At 41.7% G+C, this 24,845-nt stretch overlaps 1 protein-coding gene across 1 annotated transcript in view; it reads left to right on the top strand.

Annotated features, from left to right (window-relative positions):
* Positions 1-524: 524 nt before the first annotated feature.
* The window catches only part of L3MBTL3 (L3MBTL histone methyl-lysine binding protein 3), a 108,918-nt gene continuing 84,597 nt past the window's right edge, over positions 525-24,845 (top strand). Inside the window, 2 exon segments of the mRNA XM_042444750.1 lie at positions 525-719; positions 18,988-19,099. Of these exon segments, the coding sequence (XP_042300684.1) occupies positions 610-719; positions 18,988-19,099 (222 nt within the window). The 5' untranslated portion in view covers positions 525-609.

Raw genomic sequence — 24,845 nt, 5'->3', positions numbered from 1 at the left:
AAGAGCTTAATCCCTTCTCAGAGCACCTAAAAGAAGCACCGACTCCCTTTACCGTCATACCTAGTGGAGTGTCCAGCCTTTAGGGTGAACACAAACAATTACGCCTGCCAGAATTTTGTAAGTTCTTTAGCATCGTTTTTCTTGTTTTCATCCTTTGTTATATGCCTAGGGTTGCTATAACCCGGCGGGGGGCGGGTATTTCCCGCTTTTGGACCGTCTGCACGGTCACGATACGCTTTGTTGTTTGCCCCCCCGGCTTTGTTATTGCGCCGCTATGGCGGCGCCTTCGGCCGCTCTTGTGGCCGCCACCGCCGCCACCACCATTGCAGCCGTCGCTGTGTGGCCTGCTGTGGATGCTACCGCCGCCGCCGCCGCGGTTCGCCTCCGCAAGCTGGGCCTGTTGCCTGTGCTGACCCCCGCACCTCCGCGCGCCCACACTCACATTTAATCTTCCCAGGCGCGCTGGAGGGCCACCTACTATTGGCTGGCAAGCTGGGCCTGGCTGGCCAATAGTGGAACAGCCCGCCCCCTGCTTCAGTAGTCTATGACTGCTGGCAGGGGCGGGCTGTTCCAGCTCTCTGCCCCCATTGGCCACCCAGGTTAAAGAGGATGAGCTCTCCTCTGTTTACTTCCTGGGCCGGCAAAGGACTGGAGCGGAGGGCAGCCCCAGCCGCAACAAAAGCGGCAGCAGCAGCAAAAGGGAAAGGAGAGGACCAAAGGTAGGCCTTTCTGGGCCGGGGTGTGTGTGTTTTTGGCTTCCACGTTTATCATCATCATCATTATCCAAAGTCCTAGCTGTGTGAGTGTGAGTCAGTTTGCAAAGGGACCACCATTCCCAGAATTCCATAGCATTCAGCCGAGGCAGTTAAAGTGGTCTCAAACCAGATGATTTCTCCAGTGTAGATGCAGCCCAAGCCTTTTGCCTCTCTTATGCCTGAGATTTCAAAGCCCAGCCCTGGCACCACAACAAACTACAAATCTCAGGATTCCATAGGATGGAGTGATGAAAGTGAAAGCAGTGTGGCAGCAGCCTAAGTGTGCTTAATGCAGTTCTTAACATGGTGCACCTCTTGCCTACCGAGTCTCCCAGGCCCCAGCAGGGCCCTAGAGTCCTCCAAGGCCTCGCTGGAGCTTGGGAGAGGCTGTCTCCCAGGCCCAGCGAGGCCTTGGAGAAGGTTTAAAAATGTAGGACCTTTTTTTTTTGTTAATTTCCTGGCCAGGAAATTAAAAAAAAAAAAGAAGTCCTACATTTTAAGCCTTGTCCTACATTTTCCCCGGTTTTGAGGTCCTCCTGGATGGCAACCCTATATATGCCCCTAAATTTTACCCTTAAAATCCATAATTTTGGCCCCAAAACCTGCCTTCAACTTATATATGAAGTTGACATATAGTTGCGTATACAGTGGGCCCTTGGTATCCACTTGGATTTTGTTCCAGGATACACACACACACTGTGGATACCAAAATCTGTGGATGCTCAAGTCCCATCAAATACAGTGGCATAGGTAGGAAAATGGTGTCCCTTATATAAAATGACAAAATCAAGATTTGCTTTTTAGAATGTATATACTGTATTTTTAAATATTTTCAAGCCGTGGATGCTTGAAGCCATGGATAAAAGATTCATGGCTATGGAGGGCTAACTGTATACACTCATCCCTCCACATTTGTGGCTTTGACTTTTTTGAATTTGATTATTTACAGATTTTATTAATATGTTCTTTCTAGGAATAGCTAGGTCCTCCAGTGCAACTCTATGGTCAACTTTATCCAAAAGTCACACTGAAGGACCTACAGATTGCTAGAGAGAACACTCCACTAGGCATTTGTAGTGCCACCGGTGAAATTCTATGTCTAGCAGATGTTGACCACAGAGTTGCACTGGAGGACCTAGAGATTCCTAGAGAGGTATTCTCTCAGGTAAAAACATGGTGTTTTTGTTATTTGAAGTTTTTTCACATTCCTGTGTCCCTAACTCCAGTGAATGTGGAGAGATGAATGTACTGTATTTCTACTGTATAAGCTGTAGTTGGAGTTTTGATGTCTGGAAGCTGTTAATCCAGCTCTGCATTTTGATAAAACATTGCTATAGTGGCGAGGAGAGTCTTTTTCCTATGATGGCTCATGATCTTGAGAAATCATGCAGTGCTAATCTGTGTTTTTGTAAACTTGGCTGATCCAATGCATTCTGCAGAGTTGCTCTGGCTAGTGCAGGACATTGCTAGTGAATATGAGATGTTCTAAAACAGGGGTTCCCAACCTTTTGGACTTGCAGAGCCCTAAAGGCTCCATAGAACACAGGTTGGGAACTGATATGATTTCCAACCTTTTTGATTCATGAGAACTGCTCAAAAACATCCAGCCATTTTTTCTGAGGGATGCTCAAGTTAGCAATAGCAAGTACATTTCTATACTGCTTATCAGTGCACTTAAACACTCCCTGAGTGGTTTACAAAGTGTAAGCTAATTGCCTCCAATAATCTGGGTACTCATTTTAGCAACCTTGGAAGGATGCAAGCCTGAGTCGAGCTTGAACCCTTTTGCTGGTATTGAACTCGCAACCTTGTGGTTTGTGAGTGAGTGGCTGCAGTACAGACATTTAACTACTGTGCCATCAGGGCTCCTGCAGGGAACCTTGCAGGTGCATCCTTACAAGGTTCTTCACCTCATGTATTTCAGATGTTTTTCTCATTTTCTCTTCGTATATTGTCTTCTATACTCGCTTATGGCATCTTCTCAAGTGCTGAATACTCTGGGAGCAACCCTGAAGCAGCCCAATGTTCTTCTGTTGTTTAGTCAATGTGGAGTGATGGCACACTGTCTATGCAGTGTCCCTGTGTGCTGCCCACTGCTGAGGGTTGCTCCCTTTGAGGCTGAAAAAGAGGCACCCACTGTTTATAACATGGCTGGGTGACTCATTCTGTCCTCAGAGGGAGCAATTTGCAGTCGCAGTGGGTGGCATAGCAGGATATGTTGTAAACGCCTGCCATCTGTCTAATTCTCCAGGTTTTCTTGGAAGATCTGTACAAAAGGTGAGTTGAATTCATCTTAGAGGTGGTATATCATGAAATTGGTGCTGAATTGGCTATACGTTGTCTGGACAGTTTGTACCAGAATTGGGGATTTGGTCCCTGTGTCATCTGGACTGATTACCTTAGGGAGGAGGTCATGTTATTTGGACTTTGCAGGCATGGACCAAGTCTTGTTTCAAGTACCTACACTAAGCAAAGTAAAAATGGTGTGCTGATTTGCAAGGTCTTTACCTCAATTTATCAAGGCTGTGAAATGAATTTACCCCAGAAACCCACAATTTTGAGTCTGTGTTAGCCTTCATCTCTTCTGTCTGGCCCTTCAACTATCCTGTTTGTTTTTAATGCTATGCTTTACTTTTGGAGGTTTATTTTGCCTCATTGAGCAATGGAAAAGCATGTAAGAAATTATTCTGGTTTAGCTGAAGCTGTTAGTTGGTATGTTAACAGAATCTTTACTCTAGCTTCATGTGGGGAACATGTGGTCCTTCAGATGTTGTGGGACTTCCTCACCACTGGCTCTGCTGGCTAGGACTGTTGGGAGTAGGAGTCTAAGCTATTTGGAGGGGGGTTCATGGTTACCACATATAGACCCCTTTCATACTACACAGTTTTAGCACTGGAATTTGCAGTTTAGAATTTGCAGCCAGAGGGCTAGATTGAATTCCCACCATACAATAATAATGTATACAGTATTCTACTTTGACTGCCATGACAACATCCCATGGAATCCTGGGATTGGCAGTTGAGGGAGGAGCATTTAGACTTCTCAGCCATAGAGCTCTAGTGCCTCATTTAAATACAAACCCCAGGATTCCACAGGATATTGCCATGGCAATTGAAGTGGAATATAGCACTTTGTGTATTGTGAAAGGGCCTCTGACTTCCGTAGGATGCAGGCACAACTGTTGAATTGAAATCGTAGTGTTACAATTTTGTAATGTGAAGGGGCATCAGGTATACACCATATTCTGAATATGATGCCTCCTACTAAAGGGAATATTATTGTGAACAGTGACACCCATTTTTCTTCCTTGCTCCTCCCCTGAATAGTCTGGCTAGCAGTTTAATCTAAGGAAATTCTCCTGATTCATCCATTTGGACGCCTTTAGAATTAAATTCTGGATGGTAGTTCTTTTCCTTAAAATTGACCTGACATTAATTCAGGTAGATGTGGTCTGGGCAGAAGACCAAAATTAGGTTGAGTACTTACTTTTTTGAACCCACTTTCCTGCTAACAGTTTGTCATTTCCTCATTACCATATCTCCTTCTCCCCTGCAATAAATCAGGGGTGAAGAATGTGTGGGAAATAAAATTCCAGCCAATTTCCCTGGCAAAATGGGCATAAAACACCCAAGTCATCACTAAAATGTACAGCTTATAACCCCAAATCCCCTCTCCCCCCATAAAAAGAATCTGCTAAATTTACTAAAAGCAAATGGATGGTTTTCAGTTGAAACCTAAACAGGAAATAGTCTGATGCTATGACCCATGGGAGATAATTCCCCCCTACAAAGTTATCCTTTCCTGCATTAAATAATTTCTCCCCATTCACATATTGTGCTGCTGAAAAAAATGATGGTGCTTAGGTATTTCACATCCATAGTTTTATTTTTTATTTATTGCTTCTGTTAATGGCCTTGTATAAGAACTTGTTTTCTTTCATATTTCTGCTTGTGGTCATTCATTGAGCTTTTATAGGTCTTTCTGCCCATCTTTCATAGCAAACTTACCTTGCTGGGATGTATGGTTAGCATTTGAAGGAGTAGTTATATTTCTTAGTAATACCATTGGGTCTAAGATAACATTTACAGTGGGTCTTTGTTATCTGCTGGGGTTTGGTTCCAGGATCCCCCGTGGATAACAGAATCTATTGGTGCTTGAGTCCCATTAAATGCAGCGGCATAGCAACATGGTGTCCCTTATATAAAATAGAAAATCAAGGTTTGCTGTTTGGAATTTATACTTTTTTAAAAATATTTTCAAACAGTGGATGCTTGAATCTGGATAAAAAATCCCTGGATAAAGAGGTCTGACTGTATATATAAACCTAGGAATTGCATCTTATTGTTAAAGATATATTTTGGGAATATATATTAACAATTCGTATATAAGTTATTGATGATCATTGTAGGAACACATAGGACTTTCCATCTAGCTGAACACATAAACTGCATCAATTGAAATACATTGTTTAAGGTGATTTTAAATAATAAGAAATGCTCAGATGGTTTGAAAATTGATGGCTGTTTTCACACTTGCAAGTCATTACTTAACATTATGTGATGAACATATATTTGTGGTTCTTAATAATATGTTGCAAAATGTCCTAATATTCTAAAGTTGAGAATACTGTGCTTTCCCAACGATGGACATCCCCATGTGGGTTGTTCCTTCCTCATCACTCCAGTAGTCAGGAGATAGACTTTGAGGGAGTTCTCAGCAGGGAGAACACCCCCCCCCCCATATCCTGCAGTCCAGTTCCTGCCTTTGCTCCATATAGGTGATTCCAGATTCATTCCTCATCTCAATCTACTTTTTCCTTTCCAAAATTTAATTCTCAAACCAATAAACCCAAACCACACCCCGCTCTTTCTCACCTTATCCCTCTATTCTTGGTGGGCTAAACCAGGAGACTAGGATGAGCCCCATGAAGGACAATTCTGGCATGCCGGAGGAAGAAATCCCCCCTCCCCCATGTCTTCCTCTAGGCTCAGGGAAATGGATGCCCATGCAGTCCCTAGCCAGAAACAGAAAGCAGTCAGGACAGAGGAGGGGGACCCCTCTCAGCAATTGCGGCGGGGGGGGGGGAGCACCAGTAAAGCAAGACTCAATGAGCATATGGAGGTGCTGTGACCACTGATTCAGAAAAGGGGCAAGTTTACTTTTCCAACCTCTGCATACCAGAGGGCCATGTGGCCTATAAGGATTTTTGTGTCTGCCTAAATGTGTATATAGCCTCTGAAATGGCTGGGGCAAGTGCCCCAACAGCTGCTTCCCAACCACAACAATCCCCTCTCCAAAGGCCTCTCAGAGGGTGATGCAACAGTGTGCCACTCTTGGGACAATGGGGGATGGTCCTTGACTCCTGTTATGCACATGGAAGGTGGAATCAATAGGATCTTTCCCACAGCAGAAACTGACTGGTATTGAAAGCACTAAGGCTGGCTCTTACGGCCTTCCACCAGTAAGTAAAGAATAAGGCAGTTCTTATCTGAACAGACAGTGTAACAGCAAAGGCCCACATAAACATAGTGGGAGGCACATGCTCAAACACACTGATGACAGAGTTGATGATTCTTCTATTCTGAGTGGAGACCAACCTAACAGCCATAAAGGCAGATCTCATAAAAGGGGAGCTGAACACCAAAACAGATTGGGTCATCAGGACAGATGTACACAGAGTGGCAACTACACCTGGAAATATTCCAGAAAGACTCAGCTGCCTTCAGATAGACATGTTCACCTCGCTGATCAACACACAGACACTGAAGGTTTTCTCAAGATTCGAGGCATATGACGAAGAAAAAATAGACATACTCAGCACAAAGTGTCTGAAGGAACACCTGTATGTGTTCTCTCCAACAACCATGATATCCAAATGCCTCAGGAAAGTAAGACTGGAAAAGGTGGAGATAATCGTGATTCTACTGCACTGGCCAAGGAGGGTATGGTTCTCAGAAATCACGAATCTATACCAGGAATAAGGAAATACCTGCTCACCCAAGGGCAGGTGTGTCACCAGAACCCAGCAGGGCTCAACCTTCACTCATAGAGATTGAGCAGGAAATATTACTGAAGGATAGTATCAACCCAAAGGTGGCAGGCACCATCCTGAATGTCAGTTGACAAGAAGGATATAAATTTTAGACCATTTGTGAGATGGAACAAAAGAAAGGGTCTGAACTGTGAACCAGTCACAGTGAACACCCTGTTACTGTATTTAAAAGAAGGGTGAGATAAAGGTCTCCAAATATACCCAAGAGACTGGTGGCAGACTGGTGCTCCCTCTGTCTGGAGCAAGAAAGTTATTCACACACCCACACATCAAGAGCTTCCTAAGGACAGCGACACTGATAAAACCACCCACAATACATTGATACCCAAATTGGGACCTACATCTCATTTTGTTGACCCTGACTAAAGCACCATTAGAGCCCTTGATAGAAGCTTCATTGAAACTTCTGACGTGAAAGGTATTGTTCCTAGTAGTGGTCACCTTGACTAGAAGAGTGTTGGGAGCTGAGGGCCTTATCAGTGAGGAAAGAGTTTTGCATTTTACATCAGGAGTCAGTGAATCTCAGGTTAGACTGCAAGTTTCTGCCTAAGGTCAACTCAGGCTTTCACAGAGCTCATGAGGTTGCACTCCCCTCATTTTGTCTGAGTCCCCTCCAAGGAACTGGAAACGTCATGGCATACCTGGAACATATGCAAGGCAATTAAGATACATATTCGTTGTATGAAGCAAATCAGGTAATCGGGTTGCATGTTTGTCTCATTCCAACTGTCCAGTCCAGTCTGTCCTATTCTTCTAGAACTCACAATGTAAGTCTTCCCAGCTACCCATCAAGGTGAATATAGGTTATTTTTTTAAATAAATATATATTTATTGAACATTTATGTATAAATTACATACAAACATAAAGATATGAACAAAACATAAAGATGTGAACACTGATAAAGATGAAGGTCTCAGCCTCAGCACTGCCAAGGTGGTTAAGTGCCTGTATCATGCTATGCCACACATTGTCAGGGCCCCCACTGCCAGGGGTGGTTGTTGCACCTTCCACACACAGTGCTGCCACCTTGGCTGTTCTGTTTATGAATTCTCCCATCGTATACATATGTGGAGCAGTGATACGGCATCACCATCTATGTTTGTGTGCTACTGTCGTCTGTAGGCCTTCAGATCAGTGGAGGCATGCTTCAGTAGATGAGTGCTGCAACTGATAGTTCCAAAGTAGGAAATTTGCCTCAGTTCACCCTCCCCCCCAGGAAGTGGCTGTGGTATGACCCACATGATGATGTCTATCCCTCCATTGCTGGAAAAAGGAACATACCTGTGAGATGTTTCTTTTCTGCGATGCAGGTGGACACATCCAAACCCACGCTGAACTGAGGAATGAAGACTTCATAGAATCATAGAGTTGGAAGAGATCACAAGGGCCATCCAGTCCAACCCCTGCCATGCAGGAACTCTCAAAGCATCCCCGACAGATGACCATCCAGCCTCTGCTTAAAGACCTTCAAGGAGGGAGACTCCACCACACTCGTAGGGAGTGTGTTCCACTGTCGAACAGCCCTAATGTTGAGGTGGAATCTCTTTTCCTGTAGCTTGCAGCCATTGTTCGGGGTCCTGTCCTCTGGAACAGCAGAAAACAAGCTTGTTCCCTCCTCAATATGACATCAAATATTTAAACGGCTATCATATCACCTCTTAACCTCTTCTCCAGGCTAAACATCCCCAGCTCCCTAAGTCATTCCTCATAGGACATGGTTTCCAGACCCTTCACCATTTTAGTCTTCCTCCTTTGGACACCCTCCAGTTTCTCAACATCCTTTTTGAATTGTGGTGCTCAGAACTGTACACAATATTCCAGGAGGGGTCTGACCAAAGCAGAATACAGTGGCACTATTGCTTTTCTTGATCTAGACACTATACTTTTATTGATGCAGCCTAAAATTGCATTATCCTAGATCCCTTTCACATGTAGTCTCGTTCAGCCAAGTGTCCGCCATCCTATATCTGTACATTTCATTTTTCTGACCTAAGTGCAGTACCTTACATTTCTCCGTGTTGAATTTCATTTTGTTAGCTTAGGCCCAGCTTTCTGGTCTATTCAGGTCATTTTGAATTTTGATCCTGTCCTCTGTAGTATTAGCTATTCCACTTAATTTGGTGTCATCTGCAAATCTGATAAGTATGCCCCCAATTCTTTCATCCAAGTCATTGATAAAGATATTGAATAGCACTGGCCCCAGGACAGAGCCTTTGTGGAACCCCACTGGTTACTTCTCTCCAGGATGAAAAGAAGCCATGGCTGAGCACTCTTTGGGTTCAGCCAGTCAACCAATTACAAATCCATGTAACAGTTACCTTGTCTAGCCCACATTTTACAAGCTTGTTTGCACGAATATCATGGGGAACTTTGTCAAAGGTCATACTGAAATCAAGATATACTATATCCACAGCATTCCCTTCATCTACCAAGCTGGTAATTTTATCAAAGAAAGAGATCAGGTTTGTCTGGCATGACTTCTTTCTCTGAAACCCGTGTTGACTTTTTGTGATTATGGAATTGCTTTCTAGATGTTCACAGACTCTCTTTTTAATGATCTGCTCTAGAATCTTTCCTGGTATAGATGTCAGACTAAGTGGACGATAATTGTTGGGATCCTCTTTTTCCCCCATTTTGAAGATGGGGACGTTTGCCCTCCTCCAATCTGCTGGGACTTCTCCTGTTCTTCAGGAGTTCTCAAAGATTATTGCTAGTGGCTCTGATCTTACATTTGTCAGTTCTTTTAATACCCTTGGATGTAGTTCATCTGGTCCTGGAGACTTATATTCATTTACATTAACAAGGTATTCCTGTACAATCTCCTTGCTTATTCTGTGCTGAAATTCCCCAATTCTGTCCTCTGCTCCATTATCCTCAGGTTTAGCACCCTTTTCCTTTTCTGAGAACACAGAGGCAAAGACGGTGTTGAGTAATTCTGCCTTTTCTCTGTCTTTTGTTAGCATTTTGCCATCTTCTCCATGCAGTGGCCCTAGTGGAAGAGATGGTAATACAGCGCGCCCGCATCATACACGGGTGCGCCTTAGGCGGCTTGAGCATACGCGCTCAAGCCGTGGGGCACACGCAGGGTGGAAGGGGCGGCGCGTCCCATTCAATTGAATGGGCGCGCACACCCGTTGCGCCCCGCGCGCCGCTGAGCTTCAGGCGAGGACCCACTGTATATTCCTTTTTTGTAGTTAGTGATCTGCACTAGTCATTAGTTGTGTCTGTTCAATCTGTTATATAATTTTTTTCCTTGATCATTATATGTTATATATATGGGGGGGAGCGCTAGTTGTCTGGCTGTATCGTGAATTAAGGGATATGGGGGGTTGCTCCCTCTCGAAATCTGTTTCCTGCCTACTGAAGTGATGAGAAAGGAGCAACCCACTCAAGGATATCTGACTGTATCTCTGAAAAGAAACATCTCACAGGTAAGGCCAATGTTCCTTTTAATGATTTTAATGAAACTTAACATCATTGCATATACTTTTTCATGATTATTCATATATCAGTGCAGAACATTTATGGAAAAGCTGTGAATTAAAGAATAGCTTTGACTGACTAACAGACTTCGTTACTGTACATAACTTGTGTTATAAGTCGAGAAATTTTAGTCAAAAAATCAACCCCCAAAGTATGGTACCTTAACTCTTATCAAACAAGGAACCATCTCCTTCTCTGTGTAGAGCAGAGAAAGGAGAGTGCTTAGTCTGTCCCAGGAGAATCTAAAAGAAGCAACATCACCCTTTATTTTTTGAGCTGTGGTGCTGCTTCTGCCCTTTTGGAATGCTTGGCTGGGAAAGTGGCAGCAGCAGCTCTTTGGTGCTTCCCTCAACAATTCCACTGTTTATTCAATTATTCCATCAATGAGCACTTGGGATTTGAAGGATTTGAATAAGATATTTGTCAGGTTAAAATCAAGGACAGTAATCACATTAAAAAAGTCTGTAATTGCTGCTAACATTATCGCCATTTTCTTTGCTTTGACTTTTCATCCTTTTTGACGAGCACATTTTCTTAGCCCTGCCCACACTAGTTGCCTCCAACACACAGCCATCATTTACCATAGTTCCCTCCTCCTCTAGGGCAGTGGTTCCCAACCTTTCTAATGCCGTGACCCCCTTGTGGCTGAAAGCCTTGCCCCTTCTTCCAGCCAGCAGCCTCCTTGATTGGTTGGGAGGCTGGGAAGGGGTGGATTTCCAGCCCCACACGATCAAGGCAGTGGTGGCAGGCCAGAGGAGGCCTGGCCTCCCTGGAGGAGGAGTATCCAGGAACTCATCTGCTGGTCATGTCAAAATCCATAATTTTGGCTCCAAAATCTGGCCTCAAATTATAATTGAGGTCATCTTATTTACAAGTACTGTATATATGATATTCTATGCAATATGTGTAGGTTGCAATCCTACGTATTCCATTGACTGTACTGTCACACCCATCTTGAGTACAGTGGTACCTCGGGATACGAAATACCCAGGTTACGAAATTTTCGGGATTCGAAAAAATCCCATAGGGAATTATTGTTTCGGGTTACGAATGTTTTTTCGGGTTACGAAAAAACTTTTGGTGCTTTTTTCGGCTTTTTCGCACGAAATCGCGGCTTTTCCCCATTAGCGCCTATGGCAATTCGGCTTACGAAGGCTTTTCGGGTTACGAAAGCGGCCGCGTTACGAATTAATTTCGTAACCCGAGGCACCACTGTATATGATTGCAGCAACAGTATGTGGTTTTATCTCAAAAGCTTCTGTAGTGTGTGTGTGTGTGTGTATTTGCTATTTGCTATTTATAGACACTTGTTTCATTAGCTAGGTTTTCTTCCTCTCTGTGTAAGAAGAGTGCTTAGATCTCAATCTCAGAGTTCTTTCATTTACTCTGCATTCAAACCCACAAAAAGAGAATTTTTCTTTGTCAAACATAATGAGCGCCAAGAAGTTAGTCAAGGCAGTTATGTTTCTGACAGTGTGCTAATTTTTTTAAAAAAATCAGCTTTCATATATTTGGCTATAATACATATCATATATTTCTTCTTTATCTTATTCTCTGTATAAAATAGGCCAGTATTGGAAACAAATCTCCTTAGATCCCATTCCAGGCTTCAATAAATCCAATAAATAAATAAATATGGAAACATACATGGAGAGGCAGATATGGCATTTTCTATCAGATAAGAATATATATAGTTAAACATTTTATATGTTGTGAAAATGACACTTGGTAATACAGGTTGAGTATCCCTTATCTGAAATGCTTGGGGACCAGAAGTATTTTGGATTTTGGAATATTTGCATATATATAGTGAGATATCTTGGAGATGGGCCCAAATCTACACATGAAATTCATTTATGTTTTGTATGCACTTCATAACATAGACTGAAGGTAATTTTATACATGCTCAGCCCTCACCCCGCCTGCAGGATGGCGTTTTTTGCCCGTTTGTACTGGGCCTTAGTTTTTTAGGGATAGTCCTATAAATCCTAATCACAGATAACTGACTGGACTGATAGCCTTGGTATAGTAGGGTAAGTTATGCTACTGGTTCATTCTTCTCTTTTAAAGAAAACCTAATTAATAAATACATGCTCCTTTGCCTGAGATGATTACTTAGGATAAGGAGGTAGTCTGCATCTTGCCTGTTTTTCTCTCTCTCTCTCTCTCTCTCTCAGCCATTGTTTTTGTTGTGTGCCTTCAAGTCCTTCCCTACTACCATAGGGCTTTCTGAGGCTGAGAGTGTGTGACTCACCCATGGTCATTTAATGGATTTCCTTGGCTGATCTCTAGAGTCCTAGCCCTACACTCAACTCCTACATCATACAGAGTCAAAAAATGAATGTGCTTTGTGTGTGTGTGTGTGTGTGTGTGTGTATATATATATATGAGAGAGGGAGAGGTTTCTTATCATTTTACTTTGAGATTACTGAATTCCAATGCCTGTACAAGTTTTCTTTGGGCAGGTTCAGTCATGTTGTTGGAAAGATGGCAATATGATATTTAAATGGGATTTTTGCTCAGCAGTGTTATTGGCGCTACTGAGTAGATGCAGATGACATTCACAAAACTATATTACAGTAGTTCATATTGCATTGAACCTTCTAGAAGACTGAACAATTAACTTATGCTAGCAATAATGTACTGATGTCTGAATGCTGCGAAAATGCAGCAATATTGGGACAGGAAGAAAAGATGTAGAGCGTAGTTGGTTGTTAAGCCACTTTTGCCAGTTTGTGTTACACACTGATCTTCTGAAAAGAGTTCATGGCTAACTTTGTGATATTCTGAATAAAAACTTAATGCTAGTTATAAATAGTATATTGTATATATGAATATTTCAACTTTTAATTTTTTCAACACTGTTGAAGATGATAAGGGCATTTAAAGCCACTGATTTTGATCCAGCTTAAATTAGTTATAGCTAAAACAAGTTGAAAATAATGGATAAATTAGCCATGTCTGGAGTTTAGTAGGACTTAGCCACACTGAATTTATTCTTTAAAAATATGAATGAATTAATCTTGTGTTTCAGCATATTTATTTAGGGAGGTAGTCCTACTGTTTTTATTGGGGATTATTCCTATGATTTTAGTTTTCATTTTGCTAGATTGAAGCAAATGTAAACCTGTAGCCTAGTATTGATTCTGGCTGCATCCACACTGCACAAATAATCCAGGTTGACACCACTTTAATTACCATGGCTCGATGCTATGGAATTCTGGAAACCGTAGCTTGTTGTTGCACCAGAGCTCTCCGACAGAACAGGCTAAATATCTCACAGAACTGAAAATCCCAGAATTCCATAGCACTGAGCCATGGCAATTAAAGTGCTAACAACCTGGATTGTTTCTGCAGTGTGGACATAGCCTCTATCTTGAAGGTGGGGACAAGAAGAGTTCCTTCTAGCCCATTTCTTAGTATGGATACAGGTGTGGTCACACTTAAGTTTGATCTGCAAATTTACAGATTTTGGCTTTGGCTACTTTTGCAGTTGAGAAGCACAGCATTCAGCCTCTGAAATCATTGAAAGTTTTGTCACCAAGAGTTGTGAAATTGCATTAAGAGAAAATACAGTAATCTGCTCCAAGTTGCTTCTTTTACAAAATGAAGTGCGAAAAAACTTAAATTTTAAAAGAAACATAATGAGTGGCAAAATTGCAGATACTGTATTTGCTCTGACAGGTAATGTTTTATAAGTATTCAGAAGAGAGTGTTTTGGGGCATTTTGAGCAGTTTCATGCATGCCCTCCAAATTTCCCCTTTTTGGCAAGGAAAAGGCTTGATTGATCCTCTGTCATCCCACTTTTTCAGCAAAATGTCTTTCTCTCCTCTTCTTCCTCCTCCTTTTTCCTCACCTTATTTCATATGCTGTAAACTGAGTTCTAACTAAGGTGCTATATAGACGGGCCCTATCGGGCGCCGTCGTTACATGCAAGGGACGGCGCTTCCTGACGCGCCTTGCCCCTCGCACGTAATGAGGGCGTAAAAATGGCGGTGCCCTATACACATGGGTGCCGCCATTTTGACGTGACGGAAGCCTAGCGTCCGCACGTCTCGGTGCCTTGATGACGCCGCAAGTGCGCCATTGGTGCCTTGTGGCGTTATAAAGGCGCCGCAGAAAGAAGCCGCTTTTTGTGGCTTTTTGTTGTGCAAGGGAGCCACGTAGTTTGTCCGCTGTGGGCGGTCCCTTTTGGGCGGTCCCTTTTGGGCAGTCTGTATCCTGCCATTGTACAAGAATACAGTGGTACCCCGGGATACGAATTACCCAGCTTACGAATTTTTCGGGATACGAAAAAATCCCATAGGGATTTATTGTTTCGGCTTACGAAGGTTTTTTCGGGTTACGAAAAAACCTCGGCGCTATTTTCAATGGAGCCGCGGCAGAGCCGCGGCTTTTTTTCCATTAGCGCCTATGGCAATTCAGGTTACGAAGGTTTTTCGGGTTACGAAATTAGCCGCGGAACGAATTAATTTCGTAACCCGAGGTACCACTGTAGTTTGTACTTTCTTATATTAGCAGGGAGGAGAGAAGTGGGCAGAATCTTCCCAATAGGCTCAGGCAGAAGGAATCTGCTGCAGTTTCTCCTTGCATGTGTATTCTTCCTCATTAAAAGCTTTTGTCAGTTTGACCACACTGTTGTTGCTTGGTAAAACATGCCATTGTTTTCGTATGTGAAATGTTTGAGAGTATGTTTAGCTGGAGGTTTCCAAGTTCTGTACCATTTGTTTAGCAAACCTAAGGTTTTTTTTTTTTTAAAAGCAGCAAATAATGTAGCACACAACAAAAGTGTTTTACACGAGTAATGGCTAAATATGTGAGGAAGGGCTTGATAATGAGTTATATAACATATTACAGATTGAGTCTGCCTTATCTGAAATGCTCAGGACCAGAAGTGTTTTGGATTTTGGATTATTTATTTATTTATTTATTTATGGATTTTAGAATATATGCATATATAGGGGACACTCTTTTATTACACCTTTGCATAAAATGGGATTTGAGAGCATCCATGAATTCTGATATTCACATGGGTTGCTGGAACCAAACCCCAGCAGATACCAAAGGCCCACTGTACATAATGACCGACATTTAAACATTGATGATGATGATGATGATGATGATGATGATGATGATGATGATGATGATGATGATAATAATAATAATAATAATAATAGGTCTTATTTATATACCGCCCAATCACTGGGAATCCAAGCAGTTTACAACAGAGGGGATAATAAACGGTTCCCAGCCCTCAGGCTTACAATCTAAAAGACATGACACAAAAGGAGAAGGGAATGGTGAGGGGGGGAGGGGATCAGGTCCAGCATTCTTCTCTCCCTCTGAGGCCTGGACCAAGGCAGATGGACCGGAGGGAGGGCTTTGTTTCTTCAGGCTAGCCCTGGTGGAACTGGGCCAGCCTGTTCTCTCCCTCACCGGCCGAAAGATGACAGTTATGGAGGGAGGGCGCTCTATCTCCAGGCTAGCCCCTGATTACGCTGGGTCAGCCTGTTCTCTCTATGTGTATATAGCATGTACACATAGCATGAAGGTGATTGTATACACAATATTTTTAATAATTTTCTTGTTGAAACAAAGTTTGTTTTCACTGAAAAATCAGAAAGCAAAGGTATCATTCTCTCAGTCACCCATGTGGAAAATTTTGGGTTTTGGAATATGTCTGATATTGGAATTCCAGATAAAGGAGACTCAGTCTGTACTTCTAAAAGGTAATTTTCCAAATTAATTAGAAAATAAGCAGAGCAAACAACCATCTCACTGTGCTTAATGGTTGGTCTATTGAGTCCTCCTATTATGTTTGTTGAAGTGAGTCAGGACTCAGAGAAGACCAGAGGAACTTGTGCAAGAAAAATATAATGTTTCTTGGGTCTGGGCTGGAAGGTTTTTAACATAAAATATTTTGATTTTGCAATGTATACATCATACATAGTGAAGGTATATTCCCCCCCCCCCCCCCCGCTTTCATAGGTAAAACAAATCCAACTAAATCCACCAGTTGAAAATTTGATGAAATGTGTTCACAATAATGGCTTGTGCCTTATATCACATATGTTTTATAACAGCATTACATATGAAATGTACTTTGGTTTCATTCACAGCTTCCTTTGTTGCAAAGAAAGTGGTTGTATAATAGCTGTGATTAGCTGATTATGCAGAAAAATTGAGATGTAGATTTACCGGGCCTAAAAGTGCGCTCTCCGCGCGTGCTAGGGTTAGAAAGGGGCGTCCTTTCCGGACGGCCCCAACCCTAGGACACGCAGAGCGCGCACAAAATGGTGGCGCCCGTTCCACACGGCTGCCACCATTACTATGTCACGACCGCGCCGCCTCTAAACGGGGTGGCATGGTTGTTACGTAGTGGGGCCGCACAAGGGCGCTTAGTGCGCCCTTTCTGTGGCCCTGGAAGGAGCTCCGTTTTGGAGCTCCTTCCAGGTTTGCATCGCTGGGCGCAGCCTTTAGATGGCTGCGCCAAGCGACACAGAGGAGAAAGGGGCCAAGCAGCCCCTTTCTCCTCCTCCCCGATGCTGTGGGGTGTCCTTGGGGCTTGAAGCCCCAAGGACACCCTTTTCCAGGCCTCGGGGAAGCGGCCTTTTGCCGCTTCCCTGCGGCCTGGAAAGCGGCAGATTGGGGCCTCAGCGGCTGCCGCTCTGGCCACTGAGGCCCCGATCTGGTGGGGAAAGGGGCGGGTACAGGCCACCATTTTTCGGCGGTCTGTAACGTGCCTAAGGGTTTACCAGTTTACCAGTTAATACTAACATTCTCTATGTGTTCTGTTTTTTGCTGATACTTCTTGTAAGAGTTGCAGAGCAATAGCATCTGAAAATCATTAAATTAGCAGGATCTAATGGCCACATGCCACATTTTGTGTAAGCACCATGTATTTGTAAGCTCTTTATTGTCACTTGAAGATTAGTGGACAGTTTAGAACAGCATTTCATAAACAAAATTGTCAGACACTCACCTATATGTGAATTGCTTTAGATTAATACATAGAGCTGATGAAATCCCAGCCATATATAAAATTCAACAGTTACTTAGCTCTTTCTATGTTCTTAGGTTAAACATAAAGGATCCTTGTTAAGTATGAAACAGAAGTAAAGAACAACATAGTGGTTTCATATGAACTGAGATGGAAATTACTTTTAGATGTTGTACCGGATATGTTTCACTTAAAGTTAAAGACAGATTTGAGTAGTTCACGGATTCATTTTTCAACAAAGCCATCAGCCATTGTTGTTTTTGTTTGTTTTAGTACTCGGTGATGCGCTTAAAACTTGAATAGCATATAGCGAAGCTATTGCAATCCTGTATACTAGCCTTCCCCAAACTGGTGCTCTTCAGAGATTCCAGACTACAACTAATTAAAACCGGTACTACTGTATTTTCCGGCATATAAGACAACTGGGTGTATAAGACGACCCCCAACTTTTCCAGTTAAAATATAGTTTGGGATATACTTGCCATATAAGACTACCCCTCTTCCAACGCACACCAAATAAAAATGACGTCAGATTTGATTTCAATATGGTAATTTTAATTCAAATACTTATGACATGCAGGTACTTAGCAGGAGAACTTGTTGTATACAAAGCTTGTTGGATTGGTCAGCTCTCCCTGCTTGCCCAGCCCTCCCTGTCTCCAAGACTATCAGAGAGGTAGTGCAAACACGGCTCTTTTTCCATACCTCAGGTGTCCTGGACACCTGCAGCTTGCTTCACCCTTCACTTACACCTTCCAGGTGAGACACCCCCTCACCTCGTCATCAGGACCACATTAAGTCATTTCTTTCCCCGAATCCTAGTGAGTGGATTTTCTTCTACTGTACTTGTACAGCGCTGCCCTTGCTACTTTCATATGGTCGCCACATACAGTGGGGATGCAGCCGCGGCCGTTTTTGATCTCCCCCCACCATATGCGGCAACTGCAGAGTCTCCCAGTCTGGCTTGGAAGTTTAAGCACCTACCCTATAAGACAACACCCGGCTTATAAGACGACCCCTGACTTTTGAGAAGATTTTCCTGGGTTAAAAAGTAGTCTTACACGCCAGAAAATATAGTATTTTTACAAGGACTGGCAGGAGTTGTAGGCCAAGGTCTAAATCCAGTAGCAAGTTCCATTGACAGTTCATCTATTGAATTCCCTGCTCACTTTGGAAGTCAAGACATGAATAAATCGCATTAATTTAGTATGTGTACTTTGTTTGCAATTAGAATTAGGATTTAGTCCCAAAACATCTGGAATGCATCAGACTGGGGACACAACTACACATGCATACTGGAAGTATCTCCCAACTCAATATGGTGGTGAAAAGGTTATTATGTATAAGGTGATTATGCTTAGAAGAATGATATCCCCTCCTGTATTCTGTTTTAAGACTCTCATGACAAGGTAGAATTTGTGGCTTCAATACTCAGACAGATTTTTTCCCTTCATTCCAGTTTACTAGTCTGCTCGGTATGCAGTGTAATGAGTTCTGGAGAGCTTTTTGCAGTTACATTTGCATTGGTCCTAAGAAGACATCATCAAACTCTGTATACTTGCATGGGTTATTATATTGTGGGGCTGGCAAAGTAACTTGAAAATCATGGGGACTATAGTGCATTGGAAGAGGTGTCATAGTATGAAATTAGATTAGGATTTTTTTTTCTTATTGCCTATCTTTTTATTTTACAGTAAATGCACAATGAATGAACCAGCATCTAGTGGAAATGGGCAAGACTTTGATGTATTTAGTGTAATGGACTGGAAGGATGGAATTGGTACCTTGCCTGGAAGTGATCTAAAGGTAATATTTTTGTAATTTCAGATGTGTTTTAAAAAGGCAGAGGCCTGGCAAAATTACTTTAGAGTACAATTACCAGAGTATCGAGCCAGCATTGCTGGATTTGAAGTTCAAAAAAGTAACTTTGGCCTCATACAGACAGACCAAAATAAAGCTGCTTCGGGCCACTTTGGAGGTATGCTGTTTAAATGATGCATGCATCCTAAGAGTCCAGAAGCCACGCCAAAGCCAGACTCCAGTCCTAAGGACTGGAGCACAGCTTTGGTGTGGCTTCTGGCCTCTTAAAATGTGTGTGTCATTCAAACAGCATATCTCCAAAGTGGCTCGAAGCAGCTTTAATTTGGCCTGTCTGTACAGGCCCTTTGCCAAGCTCTGGTAGAGACATATATAGAAGAGAACCAGTGATGTGGATTTTCCAGAGGGGAAATAGTAGAATTTGGGGTTGGGGGATGGGATATTTTGCAATGCTCTAAATAACATTATTTGATTTATCAATTTTGTTTTAAATATTTTAATCAAACACATTCAAAGCTTTATATGGAAATTACTCTAGTGGAATATTTCATTTTTGGTTCCCCTTTGCCAGTGCTTGTCAATACTTGTTGCCTTAAAAGAGTAACTAGAACATCATGTCCTATATTGAGTTCACCCAACATGATTGATTGCATTACAACAGCCCGTTCATGTGTGTGTGTGTGTGTGTGTGTGTGTAGGTAGTTGGAAAATTTTCTGTGGAATAATATAGCATTGGAAAATTTTCCACTCCATATGTCTAGATGGATAGAACAACAATGTGATATTGCATAAAAGCAAGTATTTGTTTGTTTTTTTAAGGGATTTTATTGGCCTACTGAGAACACCCTGTTTTCAGTCGCCACCAACCTCCTGCTTGGGACCAAATCAGCTGCCTGCTTTGGGAGCGTACCGTCTGGTCGCCACATTCCTGAGCAGCCACATGCTACTCCTTCTAGGCTGTCTGCTTTGGCCCAGTGTGATGAAAATAGGCATGCAGGTTCCATTTCCTCCAAAACTGAGCAGATTCAGCGTTCCAAGTGCTGTAGTAGGGTTGCCATAATTGTCCACTAAAACCAGGGACAAAATGTGGAACAAAATCTAGACCAAACTGTAGGACAACTGCAGGACAAAACTCAGCCCAAAATGTAGGACATTTAAGAAAAATGGAAGACCTTAAATGTCCTACATTTTGGGCTGAGTATGGCAACCCTACTATGATACAAATAGAAAAAACTGTCAGATTCCCCACCAAAGCTAATGCAGCTGCAACTAGATGGAGTATTTACATCTCATGCAAATACTACACTCCTAATCCAAAAGAGAAAGTACAGCATTGGAGTGGAAGATCATGGCTAATGGAAGGAAATCAGAGTGCTGCACTAAACAGTCTCTAGTTTCTGTGATGAAGATGTCCGCTATCCTACTGGACTGGATATATTGACCTTCCTGGTTGAGAGTATCTTGCCAGGCATGCCTCTCCAGAACCTCAGAAAAACTGCATTCTGGACAGCCAAGGAAGTAGAAGTCCTGTATCAGTCCTGATAGCATTGGTGAGACAAGGTAATTTATGCCTACTGAAGTAATTCTTCCCGAGCTGGATGATAATATCATATGGATAATCTTGGGTGCCATTATACAGCACCATCTGCAGTTTCTCCTATAGCTATACCTGTCACTCCTTGAGGCTAATTCCTTGAGGTCAAGATGTGATCCCCATTCAGTTGATGAAGTACAGATTCTCACTTAATAGACAATGATATGGTCACAGATCAATACAGATATTAAGTTCAAAACTGAAACTAAAGAGAAAACAAGCAGCTGTTGTAGCCTGGTTGAATAGCCCCCAAGAAAAGAAATAGTGATGAAGAGAGCCATTCCACAATGGTTATTTCTTAGTAGTAGTAGATACATGCATTGACATTCCCATGCTTTGATTTTTTTTCCTTCCAAAATTTAAAAAAAAGACTAGAGATTACATTTCTTGTTTTTAATATTCAGTGTTGTGTTATTTTTAGTAAGTAATTTCATACTTCGCCTTGAGCAATTTTTTCAGTTTGAAGGTTGTCTGCAAGAAAATTGCAATTGTTACATACTCATTCATTATCCAGATTTGTTTTTAACATTGTATTTTGTGGTTTGTTTCAAAATGCAAATTATTAATCAAATGCACAAAGAGGTGAAAATAAAATGAAAACTAGCAAATCAGACTGGCTTATAGTTTGATAGATACAGTAACTGTAGACTAGCAAGGGGATTCAAGGTTTGGAACTTTTCCATTTTGCAAGCTAAGCAGCATGTTCAACTCAGAAGCACTTCAATGGTTTACAATTGCTTTGCACTGTTTAGAGGACTAGAAGAGTTGATATCTCCTAAACTGAAGAGCATATATAAATGTGCTGTGCTTTTTTGAATCACGGGTGCACACAATCTCTAGTACTTCTAGATTCAAGTGCTTCCAACAAATTGGGCAAGCTGTAGTAATTTAAAATTGCTTCCTGGTACAGTTTGAGTATATGGAATATTTATGCCTTGTGTTTTTCTCAAGTGCCATATCTTCAAAGTAGAATTACAAGTAGGCCTCCTATATAGTCATTGCATACAAACAAATCAATGTATTAACTGCAACAATCATTGCAAAAATAGATACATCCAGGAAGTTTATTTAGGAGCAATACATGGGGAAGTTAATGGCATGGCAAAGGTAGTTAGAGACAAATTTACCATCCAAACTGTTTGTTATCAATGACAAATGGCTTAATTTATTCCACTTTTGTCTCTTTAAAATATTGTCAATGCAGTATCATTTGCAAATGATAATCCACTGGTATTGTCTAATGTGGGGCATGTAGGCTTTAGGCTACTTGGATCTACTTTGTTTATTTTTTAAGAATAAAGCCCCACTAAACAGAGCCAAATGCAAAAGACATGAACTTAGAATTAAATAAAGACGTCGCAGTGTTAGTCTGCATCAGTACTCAGAGAGATATTGTAGTATCTTTGAGACTGAGAGAAAGAAGTTTGTAGCAAAAGCTTTTGTAGACTGAGCCTGCTTCATTAGATGCATGGAGTGACGTTCTTATGGACAGACCTTAACTGAAATGCTAGGGACAGAAGTGTTTTGGATTTGGATTTTTTCATATGTTGAATATTTTCATATATATAATGAGATAACTTGGAGATGGGATCCATTTCTAAACATTAAATTCATTTATGTTTCATATATTCCTTATACACATAACCTGAAGGTAATTTTATACACAATATTTTTAATGATTTTGTTTGTGAAACAAAGTTTGTGTGCAAAAGTGTCACTATCTGAGCCACCCAAGTGGACAGTTTTGGATTTTGGAATTTTTCAGATTTCAAAATTTCGGATAACAGAGACTCAACCTGTATTCTCATTACTAGTGTTTGATTTATGTCCATTTATTCTCTGATGCATAGACTGGCCTGTTTGCCCAATACAATGGGTAATTTCATTAGATCCTCTGATGATGTTTGCTGAATAGATGTGTGTGCAGATTCCTGTCTTTTGATCTGTTCTGTAATATATTACTCCTGAGTAAGAGTCTTGCCTTGTTGATTTTTTTCGGTTTCATATGGTGGGTACTATAGCTTGTTGGCTGTTGTCTGTAATTTCATGAGTGACATACCTGTCTTCTGGGTCTGAGCAGATGAAATTGTATTGGAGGGCTTGGCTGTAAACTATGGATTTGGTAGATTGTTCAGAGTGGAAACTGGAGGTATGTATGTGTAGCAATCTTTCTTCCCAATTTTGTTCCTCAACAACCATAATTAAAACTAAATCTGTCACCTCATTAACATACATATAAGTTTTAAATTTCTGTTACTGTTCACAGAAACATAATCACTCATGGACATAAATGTCTGTCCATAAGCACTTTTCCATGCTTCTGATGAAGTAGACTCTGACCTTGTCTACATAAATATTAAATACCCTGAACTCCCCCCAGGCTCTCTGCTTCGTGTTTACACAGTGCAGGTTCATGACACCCAGATCCAGTTTGAGGTTTCTACCCTCGAACCCTCATTTACTTATCTCACCTTTTGGTGCAGGTTTTCTGGTCTCTTTGTGGCAGTGATGGCACCTGCACTCACGTGGTCCTGAGCTGCCTGTCTCTGTAGGTGCGTCACTCTGAGGTCGGAATAAGGCACCTAGCATTGTCAATATGGCTGGGCCCTTCATTTTGGCCTCAAATTGACATGCCCACAGTGGGCAGCTTAGGACCATGCAGTTGCTGCCATCTCATTGATTCAAAGAGACCTGAGCTGCCCACTGGTTGGGCATCTCGTTCTGGCCTCAGAGTGATGCACCCACACCAAGGGTATCAGGCTGCTTGGTATTGCAAGAGTGAAGGCAGCAGCATCACTGTAAAGCAGGTAAGGGGCGAATTCAGGGCCAGAATAATCTCATTCCAGGGACACCTTGTTGAATTTTAGAAGGTGTAGATGAACTCTCAGTCTGAGAAAGCTTATACAGTACTACAAACTTCTTTGTCTGAGTTAGTTTCAGAGGTGCTACAATATTCTTTGCATACTTAGAATTTAAAAAATGGTGCAAGAATTGTTTCAATTGTCAGCACTGAGCTAAGATTACAGTCCTTATACAGAAACATTCAATACTGTGTTTCCATTAATTTTAGCAATATAATTCAGTGTGAGGTATGAAGTAGGTTGGTGTCATTAGCTGCTGCTTTTTCTGTCTCAACATATGCTGTCTTCTGCTTTACATCTATCCAGACAATTAACCCACAGCCAGCCACTGTGAGGCAAATTAAACCATAACTGTATATTAGAGAACTAAACAATGTCAACTTAAAAAGGATTTAAAAGAGTGGTAAGACAAGTGATAAGAAAACAAAAGGGGGCTGAGAATATCAGGAGATAAGCAGAAAGAAAAAAAACTGAGGGGAACCAGACCAGAAAGGGAAGATCTGCTAGGGACAGCCAATCAAACATCATGGTACACAAAGAGCAACATCATTATAATGACATCTTAGAGCAATCAGACATATTAGAGCAGTGCCCATTTAGGCAGAGCATTTGCTGTTGTTTCCATCAAAAATCCTTGTTGATCTACTGCTAATCACCCAGAGATCCACCAGGAGATGTTGATCTACTTTCTATCCATTTCTGGCCTGATGAGTGCCTCTACAACTGATCTGAAGACACAAATCCACTGATTTATTTCTGGGGTTAGCATGAGAAGAGTGGGATGAAGAAAATGAATTGTAGTATGTCACAGCGTCGCTTTTAAACAAGGAGAGAAAGTGGAGATAGAAAAGGAAATGACATGAGGGGATCTGGATTTACAAAATAATTGAGAAATATAATTCCTCATTATTTTCTGTTACCTTTTAGTTCATAAAAATAATTCACAGACACAGTTTTCTGAATAGGAGTCTTTCTCTGTATTGTGCACATGTATGTGTGTGTGTGTATACATACACATGCCTACTCTGAAGTAAATCTTGGGGGCATACTCCCTGAAAAGTGTACACAGAAGTACAGTAAAAATGATAATAAATACTAATTGTCAAAGAGCATTAGGATATGGCATTTTTTGTTGACTGGTGATTATTTGCTGACTGGTGATTAATGAGCCATTGTGGAATAGTGGTTTGAGTATTAGACTACAATTCTGGAGATGAGGGTTCAGTTGTCCACTCAGCCATAGAAACCCATTCACCTTGGGTGAGTGACTTGCTCTCAT

Source organism: Sceloporus undulatus, chromosome 1 (assembly GCF_019175285.1).
Source record: "Sceloporus undulatus isolate JIND9_A2432 ecotype Alabama chromosome 1, SceUnd_v1.1, whole genome shotgun sequence".
NCBI lineage: Eukaryota > Metazoa > Chordata > Lepidosauria > Squamata > Phrynosomatidae > Sceloporus > Sceloporus undulatus.
The sequence above is the reverse complement of the archived record's forward strand: the minus strand, read 5'-3'. Positions and strand labels throughout refer to the sequence as shown.